Genomic DNA, 16,196 nt, shown 5'->3' with positions numbered 1-16,196 from the left:
TGTTTCTGGAGATAGAGGCACACACACCCTAAAAAACACCCACACTGAGCCACATTCCCATGTGACTCCAGCCTGCAGTTCAGACAGCGTCACCCTTTGTCATTATGTCTGGGCCCAAGTCCTTCTTGAGAGGCTGGAAGTTGAAGAAGATGGGCTTCTCAGGCACCAGAATTAGGTTGAACTTGGTCCCCACATCACTGAGATTTTTTACTTCAATTCTGAAGTTCTCCAGCACCTGAAAAAGGAGGAGGAGGAGGAATGCTTAGGAAATGGAAAGGAGGATTTGACTCTCCTGGTCTCTCTCTCTCATACACAACACCTTTAGGTGCAGGGTCAATCTGTTGAGTATGATCTAAAAAGAACATGCCACACTATTTAGTCTCTCAGCGTGTCTAAATGGGCCCTGCGTGCCCTGTTCCATGGATTTAGCCTTTGACCTTAACTGGTCTATAGCAACCTCTCCCATCTCACCTCCAGAGTAGGAACAGATAGATGCTCAGGGTATGTCAATGAGTAGTAAGTGAATTAGCCCAAAGGAGAAGGCAGCTAAGAGTTACAGGAAACTAATGAGCCCTGTCCCTGTACTCCTTGGATTCTGGGATAGAAGGAGGAAGGTCAGTGACATCACTGGGGCTAGGGAAATCCCAGGGTGCTGATATGTCCCAGAGCCTTACTCACATTGATAAGTAAGATGGTCATCTCCAGCTCCGCAATCCGCCGGCCCAAACACTGTCGAACACCCCAGCCAAAGCCCAAGTGCCGGAAGTGGGTGGCATTTTTGCTTTTTTCCAGCCAACGAGTTGGGTCAAACTTGTTTGGATTGATAAAGAAGCTGGGTTCTCGGCCCATGGCATAGAGAGCCACCTGCACCAACATCTAGGAGCAAGGAGACAAGGTTTGAGCAGCTCCAACTTCCCACAGTCCTGAGTACAATTCCAGCCCAGCTTCCTCAAGTCCCTGCTCTCCAGTCTGACTGTCCAGCTACCTAAGACAGGACCGGGCATGGCTTTCTGCTCTCTATGTAGCTTCAAACAAGGGCCCTGCCCCTCCATGAGTCCTGATGAAGGCTGAAGACACAATGCTAGAGATAACCCATAAGGTTTCCTATACTTTTCTTAACCCTTGCCTCACTCTCAATCCAGAAAGACCAGTCATGCTAGCCTCCTGACCCTGGACTCCAGAATTCATCATCCACCACGTCCACCACTACTGTTCACACAAACTCCACCCATGCCCCAGCATTTAAGCCTTTCTTAGATAGAAGCCCCCAATACCACCATCTGCCTGCAATTGAAGCCTGCTCCCTCTCCTCTGCCATCTGACTGGCACAGCTCTGAGTCCTACCTTGGCAGGAATCCTGTAGTCACGAATCACCACGTCATCCACAAGATACCTCTGCAAGGTCACGGAGATGGGGTGGAGTCTACAGAAAGATAACCCTCAGAGATAGATGGTCCCAGATCCTGGAGCCAGGCCATAGCCTCCACCCTGACTCCCACACCAGCCTGGAATTTCAGCCCCCCACTCCAACGCCCCAGGGAAAAACTAAGGCAGAGCCCAGTTCTAGCCCTCTCTCCCATGCCCTACTTGTCCCTTCCAAACTTCTCGCTTCCTGATTCTAATCTCCTCCACTAGCCCATCCTTGGAACCCTTCTCTAGGGGTTGGGCGTGGGGAGGTATAGGTATACTGGACTTGCCTTAGTGTCTCCTTGATGCTGGCTTTGAGGAGTGGGACCAACTGCACCATCTTGGCCATGTCTCCCTGAGCCTGGCGCCTGGCAGCCAGAACCTCTGCCCGAAGCATCTCCTGTACCTTCAAGTTGTGTGCCATCTCATAAAGGTTCCACTGCAGGGTCATGGAGGTCTAGTGGAGAAACATGGATTGTGAAAGCCAAGAGGCCTGTTACTTCAAGGCACCTCAGTGTCTATGACCCACATTAAAGAGCCTCTCTCTTTTACTCTCAACCCCCATATCCAAGACCATTTGCAACACCTTTGAAAGGTCAATGTTCAGAAAGGTTTACTTGGTGTCCAGGAAGGGAGCTTGTGATGTAGTCCATTAGTAGAGGGCTTGCCCGACATGCAAAAGACCCTCAATTCAATCCCAGTATCATATAAACAGGTGTTGGTGCATTTGGGAGGCAGGAGCATTCAGAACTTCAAGAGCATCCTCAGCTACACAAGTTCAAGGCTGGTCTGGGCTACCTGGTACACTGCCTCAAACAATAGCCAATGCCTAGGAAGGGATAGTGAGAGCAGGATTTGTCTGTCTTCATCCTGCATGTCACCAGCTCTCACTTATCTCCTAACAAATAGAGTGTCCTCCTCCAGAGGACTCCAGAGTCTTCCAAAAACCACATTTATACCTCTGTAAGGCTTGCCCACCCATGTTGCTGGTCATAGTGGCACAGGCCTTTAATCTCAGCACTCAGGAGGTAGAGGAAGGTAGGCCTCTGGGTTCAAGGCCAGCCTGGTCTACAGAGTTCCAGGACAGCTCACCAGTAGTAATCTAAATGGCAGCATTTACCGCAGCAGCAGAGCTGAAGGTGAGACTCAACCATCCTAAAACCAGACCACAGTTCTTGATCTTTGCTGCAGCTGGTGCAAAAGATGTGCTGGGATTTACAAAGTAGTCTTGGTCCTCCACTGGAGGCATCAGTGACCCTCCGCAAGCACCACAGTTCCAGACTCATCCAAGTCAGTAGACTAAGTCTGTGTGAGGCCCAAGTCAGGAGCACCCTTCCTCCATGGATTGCAGACATGTTATCAAGGATAATTTTTCTGTCCAAGAGGCTTAAACATAAACACTTCTTTCTTCCCAGCAAATACAAAAGTGAAAAAAACATCGTTACTTCTTGGCTTAAAGTCCTAGCTCCTCAGAGCCTCCAGACAATGAGCAGAAGACTCCAGCCTGACCCAGGGACACCTGCCTGTGGCCACCCTCACATCTCTCCTACAACCTCTTCAACATGTGGCCCACATCCTAGCTACACAGAGCTGCAGACACTGGAGATCATCCCCAAGGCAGTTCCTCTTCCTCTTACCATTCCTTTACCTACCCAGAAAGCAAATACAAACTCCTTGAAAACATCCATCGCATGTGTATTTACCTCAGAGCCTCCAAGTAGCCACAGAGTAGGCCCCTGAGATAGTTATCAAACAAGATAGTCCATTCCGCTCTACTGGCTGTGTGCCTCAGCCAAGTTCCTTAAGCTCTGTACCACGGTTTCATCCAAAAAGAAAAGATGATAGCAATATATACCTCATATTGTCACAGGGCCTTCATGTTCATTGTCACTACGAGCACAGACTCTTAAGTTGCCCAATAAGCAACAAAACACAGATCAAAGTTTGGCATCTTTTAGGGAAGGCAGGCTGGAGAATCCACCCAGAACCTGAGCCTCACTGTCTACACATATCACTGCCTTTTACAACCTTCAACTCTGAATCATATTCTTGCTCAACTCTGTTAAAAAACATCATCTGATCACTTAAAACAACTTCTGTAAAAGCTGGTGCACAGGGCTGATTAGCCTCGTTTGCCTGCTCTATCTCCTTTCTTCCTGGGCTGAAGACACCAAGATAAGAGGAACTTAGATGGTGCTGAGATTCCAAGAACAGAATCTTATAAGCCAATCACCTCATGGTGGGCTTGCCCCACCCCAGTTACCACAACTGAAAATAAAACAAACTGCCTCCCTGGGAGGAATCACATGACCAACACCAAATATCCCCCCGACACACACAAGTGACAACTCTCCTTTAGACACTCCCAGTGGTCAATAGCTGTGCATGCCTCTTCCAGCTAGCCCTGCGACATGTGACAGACATGTTAATACCCCTGCCTCCATCCTCAAATTCACATGACTTTGTTTTTGTTGTGTTTTTGTGGGTTTTTTGAGACAGGGTTTCTCTGTGTAGCCCTGGCTGTCCTGGAACTCACTCTGTAGATGAGGCTGGCCTCTAACTCAGAGATTCACCTGCCTCTGCCTCCTAAGTGCTAGAACTAAAGGTGTGCACCACCAACTGCCCAGCCATCCCAGCTCTTAATATCTCATAAAGTGACAACATTTGGATGCACCCTCTAAGGAGACTATGGGGTAGAGAGGGGTGTTGGTGAGCTCTAGCCCAGTCACCATGCCCTAAAGAGGAAGAAGTCAAGATAGCACACAGAGGGAAGACCACACGTAGACATGAGGAAGATGGCCACCTTCATGCCTCAGAATGAATCAGTCCTGCTCACACCTTGATAATGATTCCAAATTCAAACTATGAGAAAACAAATGTCTGTTGTTGAAGCTAATGACTAATCCATTATTGTGCCTTAAACTCCCAAGACTGCCAGAGGCCTGTCTCTGGACTGAGGACACCGTAATTCTAGCACTTGGAAGTGCTCTAAGACAGAAGGACTGGTGTGAATTCAAGGCCAGCCTGAGCTGTGAAGTGATTCCAGGCCCACTTGCACTGTAGAGTGAGACCTTGTCCAAAACAACAACAGCCCAAAGCCATACAAAGGGTCTAAAAAGGCAGCTCAGCTGGTAGAGTGCTTGCCTAGCATGCATGAAGTCTTGGATTTGGCTCAGCAGTTAAGAGCACTGCCTCCTCCTCCAGAGAACTTGGGTGGCTCGCAATTGTATTGCCAGTTCCAGGGACCTGATACCATCTTCTGGCCTCCCCAGGCACCAAGCGCTCACATAGTACACACATATCTGCAGGCAGAACACTCATACACACACTCATACACATAAAAAAAAAAAATAGATAAAAGCAAATTTTTTAAAGAATCAAATATGGTGGTAGCATCCCTGTAATTCCTAAATCCAGGGAGTGGACACTGAAGAATGAGGAGTTGAAGGCCATCCTGACCATGTGTAAGTTCAAAGCCACCCTGGGCTACATAAGCCCCCCATCTCAAAACCAATCAAAATTCTATGCAGGAATGAAACCTAAGTTATTCCTTTCTTTCTCCTAAATGCATCAGTCTCAGATCTTGCCCTATGGGTGGTAAATAGTATTTTGTTTCTGGCAGAACTTTGGTCCCACCCTCCTAGGAGACCACTCTTTAGAGGCCTGCACCAAGAGAGAGAAACATATCATACAGGAGTGCCCAGCCCCTCTCGCCTTGAACAGCTTCAGACAACACAGCGTGTGGGGACAAGCGAGCTCATGCTGGGCCCCACAGCACTCACCGTGTCCACCCCTCCTGCCAGCATCTCTGTAATGTTGGCCTGGATGTTCTTGAAAGGCAGCTTGTTGCCCCCCAGGAGGCTGTAAAGGACACCAGGGTACTTGCTGAAGTCTCGCTTCTGTCTTAAGTCCCAGTAGAAGTTCTGGGTGTATTGATCAGCTGTGAAGCGGGAGGAGGATAACAGGGTGAGGCCCCCTTGCAGCTGGGCTGCTGGGAGGGTCATCAGTCTTTATGGGGGAAGAGGGTGTCAAGATCTGAGTCCCTGCTTGGTAGGCAGCCATTTCACTAAGCCTCTATTTTGTACTAACTCCTTAATATCTGTCTTGTCATTTAATTCCATTTTTTAAACTTTTCATTTTCATTTATGTGTATTAATGTTTTGCCTGTGGGTGATTGTGCACCATGTGTGTACAATGTCCATGAAGCCAGAGGAGGGTACTGGATTACCTGGGACTGGAGCTACAGATAGTTGTGAGTCAGCATGTGGATTAGGAATTGAACCAGCCAGCATCTCTCCTATGGGAGAGCAGCCAGTGCTCTTAACAACTTAGATAGTTCTCCAGTCCCTGTCATTTAATTCTTGACCATCCCCACTGTTTGTGTGTGTGTATGAGGGAGAGAGAGAGAAAGAGAGAAACAGACAAATAGAGAGAGAGGTAAGACACAACCTCAGCCTCTGTACCTCAGGTACCATTCACCTTGTTTCTTTGAGGTGGGGCCTCTCATTGGCCTGGAGCTCACCAAGTAGTCCAGGGCAGCTGGCCAGTGAACCCCGGGAACCCACATGTCTCAGCCGCCCCAGCACTGGGATTACAAGCAAGCACCACTATGAGTTAATGTGAGTTCTGGGAATGGAACTCAGCTCTTCACACTTGCAAAACAAGCACTTTAGCAACTGAGCAGAAATGGTTGCCCAAGCTTACACAGGTACTGATGGCCAAGGGTCATTAGATTCCAGCTCACTCCAGTCAGCTTTGTCCATCAACCTTACCTTTTGATACCTGCTGGCCCTCTCCCCAAGCTCCCTGCTGCACAGACAACCATGCTCAGACACTAACCCTCAACTCTATAGATAATGAGCACCTTTCTAAAAAGGATTTATTTTTCAAATTAAGTGTATTGTGTAGTGTGTAGTCTGTGTGTGTGTGTGTGTGTGTGTGTGTGTGTGTAAGTGTAGGTGCCTGCAGAGGCCAGAAGAGTACATTAAACCCCCTGGAGCTAAAGTTACAGGCAGTTGTAATTCTCCTGCTGTGAGTCCTGGAATTCAAACCGGGTCCCCTGTAAGTGTCCTTAACTGCTGAGCCATCTCTCCAGCTCCTCGTCATGAGCTCTTTTAAGGAGCATCATGAACATCTTTCTTCCGCTTCTCGGGGGTGGGGGGTGAGGACTCATCTCCAATAGTCGGCCTGCAGCCCTGTGACCACCCCAACTCACCAGAGGCTTTCTCCCGTAGTAAGCTCACCAACATCCATTGGCTGATCTTGGACTAAAGAAAGCAGCCAGAGGGCAGGCATCCATGTGGACACACGCTCTGTTTGGTAGCCCACCTCCTGAGTCCTGTCGGAGGAGTGCTCACCTTTATTGAAAATCACATCCCAGGCGGCTGCATGGTCCTTCCAGGTCTTAGTTCTGAAGAGTCGAAAGAGGTCTGGAGGCAGGTTGAGCATGGGGACACTGGTGTGGAACATCTGATAGACAGCATCGACGAACTTCTGGGACTCAGGGTCCACGACCTCCTCCAGCATCCCCAGGCGCTCCCCAAACACAACACTGGTGATGGCTGTGGTGGGAGGCTGAGGCTGAGGACCCCTTTCCAGCCTGGAGATCTGAGAGCCTCAGCTCCCAGAATCATCTCCACCCAAGCCCACCACACACAGGAGCTCTCCCTCATCCTTAGTTCCCTCCAGCAAAGAAACAAACCTGAGCCCCAACGGGTAGAAGAAGCTGCCCTTCTGGCTAGGTCCCTCAGAGATATGTAGGGGAGACCCTGAAAAGGATGCTTTTGTGGGAAGCACGGACTCCACCTGAGCCAACGGGGCTGTCCAAGAGGGATTTTCCTTTGTAATTGCCTGGATTCAGAACATTACCCATGGGCTGGGAGCTTGGTGTATCAGTCTTCTAGTTACCCAGGGCTCAGTGTGGATAGAACTGAAAGATTACAACAACCTTCAAGTTTTCTCACCTCCCAAGTCAAGAATTTAAATTTCCTATGAAGCCCAGGGTACCCCAGAACTTCTTCAAGCATCACCTCATCACTAAGGCATATGTACACACCGTTCCCTGGTCTCTGCTGCCTAACTTCCTTACCCAGCATGATTAATTTCTAGGTGTCCTTCAATGGCCAGGTCAGCTCAACCCAGCCAGCCTCCCTTCTCCTGCTCAACTTCAGAGGTTTCTTGGAGAGGGAGACTTGAAGCATGAAGGACCAGGCCAAGCTCTGGCTTTTGGAGGATGGTGGCATGGAGGAGCTATGTTTTGGGGACCCCCACAACATGAATGTCGGATGAGAGGGACCTGGCTACCCCCTGGGCGGCTGACAGTGCAGAGTATATCCAAGAAGCTAATCAACACAGCTGTGGGGCCTGGCCTCCAGGTAAGAGGGCGAACGCCGGCTCCCCGCCCCGCTCCCTCGTCTCCCCCCTCCCCGGTCCTGCCAGCCAAGTGCAAGATCCTTACACTCAAAGGCAAAGCGGAAAAGGTCATCACTGATGTCCCCTGAGAAATTCCCAGAGTTTTGCTGCTTGATGCGTCTGTCCAAGACTTTGATGAAGTCCTGAGCTACACCTTCCAGCAGCGGCACAAAGTTCTTGATGGTTTCAGGCGCCATCACCTCCTGGTTTAGGACAACTCGGTCTTTCTTCCAGGCATCCGAACTCCTGGGGAAACACAGGTCCCACCTCGTGGTCACGGACCCAGACCTGGCACAGAGGGGCTGGCTAAGCCTCCAGAGTCTGTGGCATCACTGCCTCCCCTCCTCCCCAGAGTTGCTTTTGTCTCCTACTCCACCCCTGCCTTGCCTGGCCTAGGAGAGGAGAATGGAAGAAAGATGGTAACAGAACAAAACCTTGATTGCCGTCCACTCTGGCTGCCGACGCCAGCTCTCGCCACCAGGAAATGGAACATTTATCACCAGGACCACTTCTTGCCCTTGAGGTAACTCTACGTGGGCCCCTCTAAGCCTGTCTTGTGCACATTCCCCTAGCTTTGCCCAGCTTTGCCACCGAGGGCTCCTCTTCATCATCTTTCTCCTTCCCACACAGTTGGAGATGACTGACCTTTCCTCCTCCAAAGGGTCCTAGTATTCACTGTGTTGGGGCTCTCAGCTACTCGGAGTCATTTAACTAAAACCCCAAGTTTAGGAACAGCAAAAAAAGTCTCAGCAGATAAAAGCATTTACCACTGAGCCTGAAGACCTGAGCCAGGCGGCCAAGCTCTTTTTGTAATTGGGGGAGTTTGTTTGTTTTAAGAACGTGGTTGTGAGCTGGCAAGATGGCTCACTGCTCTTGCAGAGGAGCCAAGTTCAGTACCCAGCACCCCTGTAGGGCAACTCACAACCACTCACTCCAGAGGATTCGATGCTCTTCTCGCCTCCAAAGACCCCTCTGTACACATGGCATTTGCTCACACAGACATACACACATAAATAAAATGGTAAGACTAAAAACTTTTTAAAGAAAAGTTTACAGTTTGGGGGCAAAGAATGCTGTAAACTCATGGTCTCAGCTTACCTTGTTCTCCCATAGACATCCTCGCCCCTGGGAAGACACGCTAGCCTGAATCCCTTGCCCCCTGTTGTGCCCGGTTTTCTTGCAATGACTTTGCATTGTCTGGTTCCATGTTTTACACTGCCTGTCAGATTTGGGGGTGCATATCTTCACCACTTGGTTTTACAGTTCAGAACAGTTCCGTGTGGACCAAGTCTGTACATTGTGACTGTACCTGAAACCTTTCTCTCGTCCACCATCCTCTCATGTAAAACATCTAGGAGGCTTCCTGATTTTTCTACCATAACCGGGAGAAACAGTCCTATGTCCCTGTCCCCTGGGAGGAAATATTCCGTGGCATATGTCGTTAAAGTTAGAAACACTATGTGAATTACAGCCTTCATAGTCCTCGGAATAGTCAGGCTTGGGAGATAGCATGCAAACACTGTCCACACAGAGGCCTGGCTATGCTCCTGCCACAGTGGACAAGAGCACCAGTTACCCCAGAGAGCTCCAGTTGTTCCAGAGCCTTGTCAACCCTTGATCTAGTCACATTTAAATTTCTCAGTGATGCTGGGTGTGGCGGCATGCATCTTTAACCTTTAAGGAAGGTAGAGGCAGGCTGATGTCTGTGAGTCTGGTCTAATAGCAACTTCTAGGAAGTTCTAGACTATGTAGAGAGACCCCACCTCAAATCAACAAAGATATAAATAAAAATTTCAGTGAGAAATTTGGTAGAAAACAGTATCTACACTTCAATGACAGATTTTGCTGTTTCTCATGGCTCCTTCGGGCTGTCAGGACCCCACTTTATTTGCCATTGTACTGCCAACACCTGGCACAAGGCCTGGTATTCGGCAAGCGCTTGGTAAAGTGCCACTTCATAGTTAAATCAACTAGGAGAACTTTGTAAAGTCTTCACTATTCATGAAGAACTTCAGCCTGACATTTCCCTGGAAGTAGGCAGTTCGGGTCCCTATCATCGCCATTATCATTGTCATCATCGCCATCGTTTGCCTTATGGGCTAGGAAAACGAGAAGAGCCACCCTCTCCCCACCCCCGTCCAACACCCTGCACACGCACAAGGTTCAGGACTCACTTAAACAGGACCCCAATAGGTCTCTGATAGTACTGATGATAGGCGACCCAGGGGGGCACAAGGTATCGCTCCGGGTTGGGACCCTCGGATGAGAAGAGCACCGCTGCATCCTTAGGGTCCACAATATAGACAGACTCCAGGTTGCCAAGCTTCTCCCTGGGAAGAGAAGAGAAGCTGGTGCTGCAGCGCGGCAGCCATGAAACCCCGGGCAGCCAGCCCTTCCCACACAGCGGCCACAGCTTTCCGGCTGGGGACTTTCACTTCACGGAGCCTCACTTTCATCTGTGGAATAGAGATGGATGTGACATCTGTCTCGTGGAGGTGCGGAAGAGCCAAACATGACACGTGGACCTATGACCATTGGGACTCATTCTGAGGGACAGCTTCATGGATGCTATCCCGCATCACGAAGCATACTCCAGGACCAGCCCCGTCCCCACCCCAAACCTTCCATTTATAATCACGTCAATTCTATGCTGGGTCTTCTTGCCCTGTGGGCTTGGAGCTGTGGCACACTTCCACACCTCCCTGCAGCGAATGTCCCTGCAGGCCCTATGTTCCAGGCCAGCAGGCCGTGGTGGAATTGTAATTCAGAGTAGTCACCCTGCCCCAGGAGTCAGAGGGCACCCTTCTACAGGGCTGGGGAATGGCTCAGGGTACTGTTCTTGCTCGGTTCCCAGCAGCCATATTGGATAGTTCCAGGGGACCTAAGACTCTCTCCTAGCCTCTGATGGCAACTGCACTGCCTGTGCATCTCCTCCCACAGACACACAGACACATCTAATTAAAAATTTAAACTAGGGTAGGACAGGAGGAGAGGAGGGAGGGGGCTGTGATCGAGATGTGAATTAATTAATTAATTAATTAATTAATTAATTAATTAATTAATTAAAACTGAATCTTTAAGTGAAACTGAAGTTAAAAAAAAAATCAAGCCCCAAGTATGGATGAAGCTGACAGGTGATAGGGCCCACGGCGCATTTTGCAAACAGCCTCCAATGTCATACAATTGAACATATGACCAGATGTTCTTCTCAGAAAAACAGATTATTTTCTTCAAAAACAGGGTTTCTCTGTGTAGCCCTGACTGTTCTGGAGCTCACTCTGTAGATCAGGCTGGCCTTGAACTCATGAAAATCCACCTGCCTCTGCCCCCTGAGTGCTGGAATGAAAAAAAATAAAATAAAAACAGATTCTAACAGAGATATGAAAAAGAATGACTCAGTGACTAGAGGAGAGCATTGTTGTAAAAGCTGAGAACAGTGACCCCAGAAGAAGCCAGCGTAGCTTGTTGGCAGAGTCTAACCCCCAGAGCTTCAAGGCAATGCACTCATGTGTGAAAGTCCACACCACACAGAAGCAACTAACTGCTACAAAACCCCGTGAGTCTGCCTCTTGTCACACCTGCCTTTTGCCTAAGAAAGAGTCACTGAATATAGATTTTAAGAAAACGAATATCGGGGCTGGAGAGATGGCTCAGTGGTTAAGAGCTCTTCCAGGGGACCAGAGTTCAATTCCCAGTACCCACATGGCAGCTCACAACTGTCTGTAACTCCAGTTCCAGGGGATCTGACACCCTCACTCAGACATACATGCAGTCAAAACACCAATGTACATAAAATAAAAATAAATATATTTAAAAAAAAAAGAAAACGAATATCATATGAACATAGGACACAAGTCAGCTGTGCTCTCCCCATCCTCTCCCTTCCTGACAACCTCTCCTTTCCCCTTCCTCCCTCCTCTTTCTCCCTCTTTCTTTCTCTCTCCTTCCTTCTCTGTAGCTGTTCTTCCTCTCTCACTACCTCTCCCTCCCCTCCCCCTCTTTCTTTCTAGCTCTGTCCTTCCATCTCTCTGTCCTCTATCCTATCTCTAGCTCATTCTCTCTTTATCATTTCAATACCTTCTTTCAAGTCTCTCTCTTCTTCCTCTCTCCTACTTTCCTCCCTCCCTCTCCTTCATCCCCCTCTTGGAGATCACTGCTTTAGTCACAGAGCCTAAGGCCAGGGCCACCTTCACAAGCCATGGTCTTCCTTGACTTGTTCATGACCTCTAGAAACCTCTCCTTCCGTGTTTTTCCAGCTTCCACTATCCAGCCACATCTGCTGCAGCCTGAAAGTCCTTGAAATGCTTTCGGGGTCATCTATCTCACTTCTGAGACTTGAGCCAAGGCAATAACCGGACATCAACAGAAGGCCTGAAAGATAGATGGTCATCAAAACACTGAAGCTAACGGCAGCAAGGCCCAACGCTCACTTTAAAGTCTGTCTTCAAAATACAGCTGTCCATACCGAGGACTACTGTGCTATTATTTTAAATTGTCTTAGAGAGAGGAGAGGAAAACTATTTCCATGCGTTGGGGAAAGAACCCCTCATGACACATAAAGCAGCCACATTCTTAGTGGTATCGAGCACCAGGCAAGTTAAGGACGGATGTAATTTCAATTAGTCATTAGTTTTCTCAACTGCTCTCTAAAGACTGCAAAGAGCCTTCACAGTATGGGGGGGCGGGGGGGGGGGGGGGGGCATGAGGGCTGTGCTCTAAATCCTTCTTTTATTCAGATTGCTACCTTCTAGGCTATAAATGAACAGCATTACCCTGACTCTGGAGCAAGGTGTGGCACAACCAAATTCCCAGTACTTAAGCCTGATGGTCTATGACCTTGGTAGGTCCCTTTCTTTCCCGGAAATGGGGGTGGAGGGGGGTAATAACAGCAACTTCAAAGGACACAGCACAACACTCCGTGAAAGTGACCGAGGAAACAGTTAGTAGAACAGGGTGCTTTGACTGAAACAGCTTGAGAGCACTGTTAAGGATCCTGTCATTTAAGATAAAATGAACGGCCCTCAGCACTGCCTCCCAGCTGCAGCACCTTCCATCTCTTGAAGCAGCTCCTAAAGCAAAGCCCACAAGTAGACCACAGAGTTTTGAACCAAAGCACTGTTAGGCTAGGAGAGGCCACAGACCCTGAGATTTCAGAAGCCAAGGACCACAAGGTCATTGTTCCTAGAAGATGCTTAGGAAGCAAACCTACTGCAGAGCCTGAAGCTATGATTGGCCCTGCTGCAGGGTAGGGACCTAGGCCAGGACCTAGCCAGTAGTCAGGGGATGGAAGCCTCCTCTCCCTGCCCTGAAAGGCAGAAACAGCACACTTGAATTTTAGAGGATAATGGATGAAGGGGGAGGGCACTGTTTGCTCACACCCCTTCCCACCAGGAATTGTGAAAGTAGAAAGCTAAAGTCTTGGAGCCAGAAATGGGGAGGGTCTATGCTTCTCTTACCACCACCCCCAGCCTTGAAGACATGAAAGTGGAAGGCAGACAGTGAGGAACAGTGAGCAGACTGCCTGGAGCCCTGTGCCTCCCACCATGCCTACCTTCACCCCCTGCCAAGCTTACCTGTAAATGGGGCCATACTTCTGGAAATTCTGCAAGTGGTGGTAATGGATTCTGTGAGTGCCATTCCCCCTCCAGAAGTGGTACAGGTTTAGCCAACCATTGTCACCGGGGGAAGGAATCTCATTAAAGGGACGAGGACTGTTAGTGGAGATAGCAGCTCCCTTTCCAGTGGCCAGCACTGGATCCTGCCAGGTAGGGCTCAGGAAAGGTTGGCAGCCTTTGATCAGCACTGAGCGAAGGGAGAGTCCTTTGGCCAGCATACTGTCCCCACCACGGCCACTTCTTGCTGTGCAAGTGCCTCTGCCCCAAACCTCCAGAGCCACACTTATAACCATCAGCTCAAGGCTAAAAGAGAAGTTAATGGAGCAATGACCTTCCCCCTCCTCCTCCAGAGGGCTGGGCCCACACAGCCCCTCCCAAACTCAGAGAAGGAACTTTCCCATTTTCTGTCAGAAAGGTCTGGGGTCAAGCTAGCCAAACACGGCCAGAAGGCTTCAGGCCTCTGAACTTAGTGTCCACCACTGGGTCACCAAGACCACTACCCTCCAGATGCCCTAAAAGGTAAGTTTACTATCTCCACCTTCAGGGGAAGAGAGAGGTTTGGATCTCCTGACTAATGGCCAGGTCCCCACCCTGCCTGCGTCCCCACCTCAGCTCCCAGCACTCTGTGACTCTGCAGTAGCTGGGTTTCTGTTGCCTGCGACTTTACATGAGCAAGGCAGTCTGCTGGGCCCTAGGTGGAGTCTAGGTGCTGACAAATATCCTTTAAGATGAGAGATACCCTGAGATCACAGGTCAGGAGGGGCTGACTACCTGGCCAGTTGTAGAACGGCAGACATCTTTCTCATGGACCCAGGACTTACAAATGGTTGTTCATTAACTGATCTTGTACAGTTCCCTAATTCTTAAAGTTCTACTTTTTATTCTTGACAAATAAAACATACTCCATGTGCTTTTGAAAATATACTGACAAGCAAGTATTGCTAGTATTATTTTCATTTTGTCCTTAAGATCCTCCTGCCTCAGTGTCCTGAGTCCTGGGATTATACGTATGCTCTTTCTTCTTTTGCTTTGAAAGCAGGATCTTACTCTGTTGGCTAGCTTAGGCAGCCTAGCTTTCTCTTGCTCCCAAGGACCTGAGATTTCAGGTCTGTATGGTCTAACACACCCAGCCCCACATGTTCTTTCTTCAGCTAAAGCTCATATATGTCAGAACTCTCGAGGCTACATATACTCTTGTCATTGACTTAAATAGAGTCTCACTGTGTGGCTCTGGCTAGCCTGGAACTTGTTATGTAGACCAGGCTAGCCTCAAACTTATAAGAGCTCCACCTGCCTCTCTGCCTCTTCCTCCGAGTGCTGGGATTGAAGGCATGCTCATCATGCCTAGCTCTTGTCAGTTTGTTTGTTTCATTTTATTGAGTGTTATTCCATGAAAACGCTAAAAAAGATTTTTGAGTTTTTTCTAACAGATTATTTTTCTTATGAAAAACAAGGTGTCTATAAAAAGAAAACCCCAACTCATTGAGTTTTTAAACCCAAACTAAACTTTTGCACAGCTTTTGTCCTCCTTTGGTACTGTGAGGAGAGCGAGTTGTCACTGTGGGCAGAGAGCAGTCCACCTTGACTCTGAAGAAAATTCAGGAGGCATTAGGTATAGTTGTCTGGAGGTTCATAGTCATCCTAGGTTATAAATGTGAGGTCAGTCTGGCCTATATGAGAGTCAATCTCAAAAAATGGGAGGGATGGGAGAAGAGAGAGGGAGTGTGAATATGAATGTGGGAGAATAACTGGACCCCTGTGGCCCTGAGTTGTCACTAGCATATGGCAGGGAAGGGACAGAAATTCATTACACTGGGCCCTAGCAAGGATAACAGCCCATCATGCCTGAGCCATCTTCCCGCTGATTCAGGTTGGCAGCCATCTGACTCTCTACTTACCAGACCAATTAACAGTCTTGGCTTTCATCAAAACTGCTGAGCTGAGCTGTCTGGGTGTGAATTTCCATGCCTTCTTTCAGGGCAGAAACTCACTGCCCTTCTTCTGAGCAAAATAAGGGAAGTCCAGGCTAACACACAACAGCAGAAAGAAGCGAAGAAGCCAGGTGGGAGGGGAGAGTGAGCAGGTGAAGCAGGCTGGAGCTGTGTCAGAGGACAGAGAGCGGGGTCCACAGAGACAGAAGACCACCTTCATGGAAAGTTCCTTCCCATGACTCCATGGTGATGAATCTTGGTTTCTTGGAGGAGAAACCAAGGCCATGCAAAGACACCTTGGGGAATGAATTTGCATCTGAGGATCTGTCTTAATCTCTGCTAAAGGAAGGATGTGCCCTAGGAAGTAGGACATGGGCCTGGTCCATGTGCCTGAAGCTTATTCTACAGGCTTCTTGTATTCTGGCCTCCAGACCGTTGGCCCTGGATTGATTTCTCCTTCTCCTCCTCCTCCTCCTCCTCCTCCTCCTCCTCCTCCTCCTCCTTCTTTTTAAAAGATTTATTTTATTTATTATGTATACAGTGTTCTGCCTTCATGTACCCCTGCATGCCATAAGAGGTCACCAGATCTCATTATAGATGGTTGTGAGCCACCATGTGGTTGCTGGGAATTGAACTCAGAACCTTTGGAAGAACAGCCAGTCCCTTAACCTCTGAGCCATCTCTCCAGCCCCCCTGGATTTCTTTCAAAGCCCTTTAAACATGCTTTCTGTGAGTGGCAGAAGAGTCATCTAACAGGAATCAAGAAGTCTGCATTCAGGAACACAGATCAGTGCCCTAGGGAGGATGACGTTGATTGTTAGAAAGAGCACTT

The 16,196-nt window shown here is 48.8% G+C and overlaps 1 protein-coding gene across 1 annotated transcript; it reads right to left on the bottom strand.

The window, feature by feature from the left end:
• Positions 1 to 79: 79 nt before the first annotated feature.
• On the bottom strand, positions 80 to 13,651 carry LOC129687777 (cholesterol side-chain cleavage enzyme, mitochondrial). The gene is made up of 9 exons (XM_055622360.1): positions 13,392 to 13,651; positions 9,993 to 10,148; positions 7,865 to 8,064; positions 6,765 to 6,968; positions 5,190 to 5,347; positions 1,698 to 1,864; positions 1,345 to 1,423; positions 679 to 876; positions 80 to 235 (listed from the first exon to the last, which is right to left on the bottom strand). Exons 1-9 carry the CDS (start codon positions 13,649 to 13,651, stop codon positions 80 to 82), a joined length of 1,578 nt encoding a protein of 525 aa, XP_055478335.1.
• Between the last annotated feature and the right edge of the window lie 2,545 nt (positions 13,652 to 16,196).

Source organism: Psammomys obesus, unplaced genomic scaffold (assembly GCF_907164565.1).
Source record: "Psammomys obesus unplaced genomic scaffold, mPsaObe1.curated_primary_1811, whole genome shotgun sequence".
Classification (NCBI taxonomy): domain Eukaryota; kingdom Metazoa; phylum Chordata; class Mammalia; order Rodentia; family Muridae; genus Psammomys; species Psammomys obesus.
Note: the sequence above shows the minus strand (reverse complement) of the source record. Positions and strands in the feature narration are given on the sequence as shown.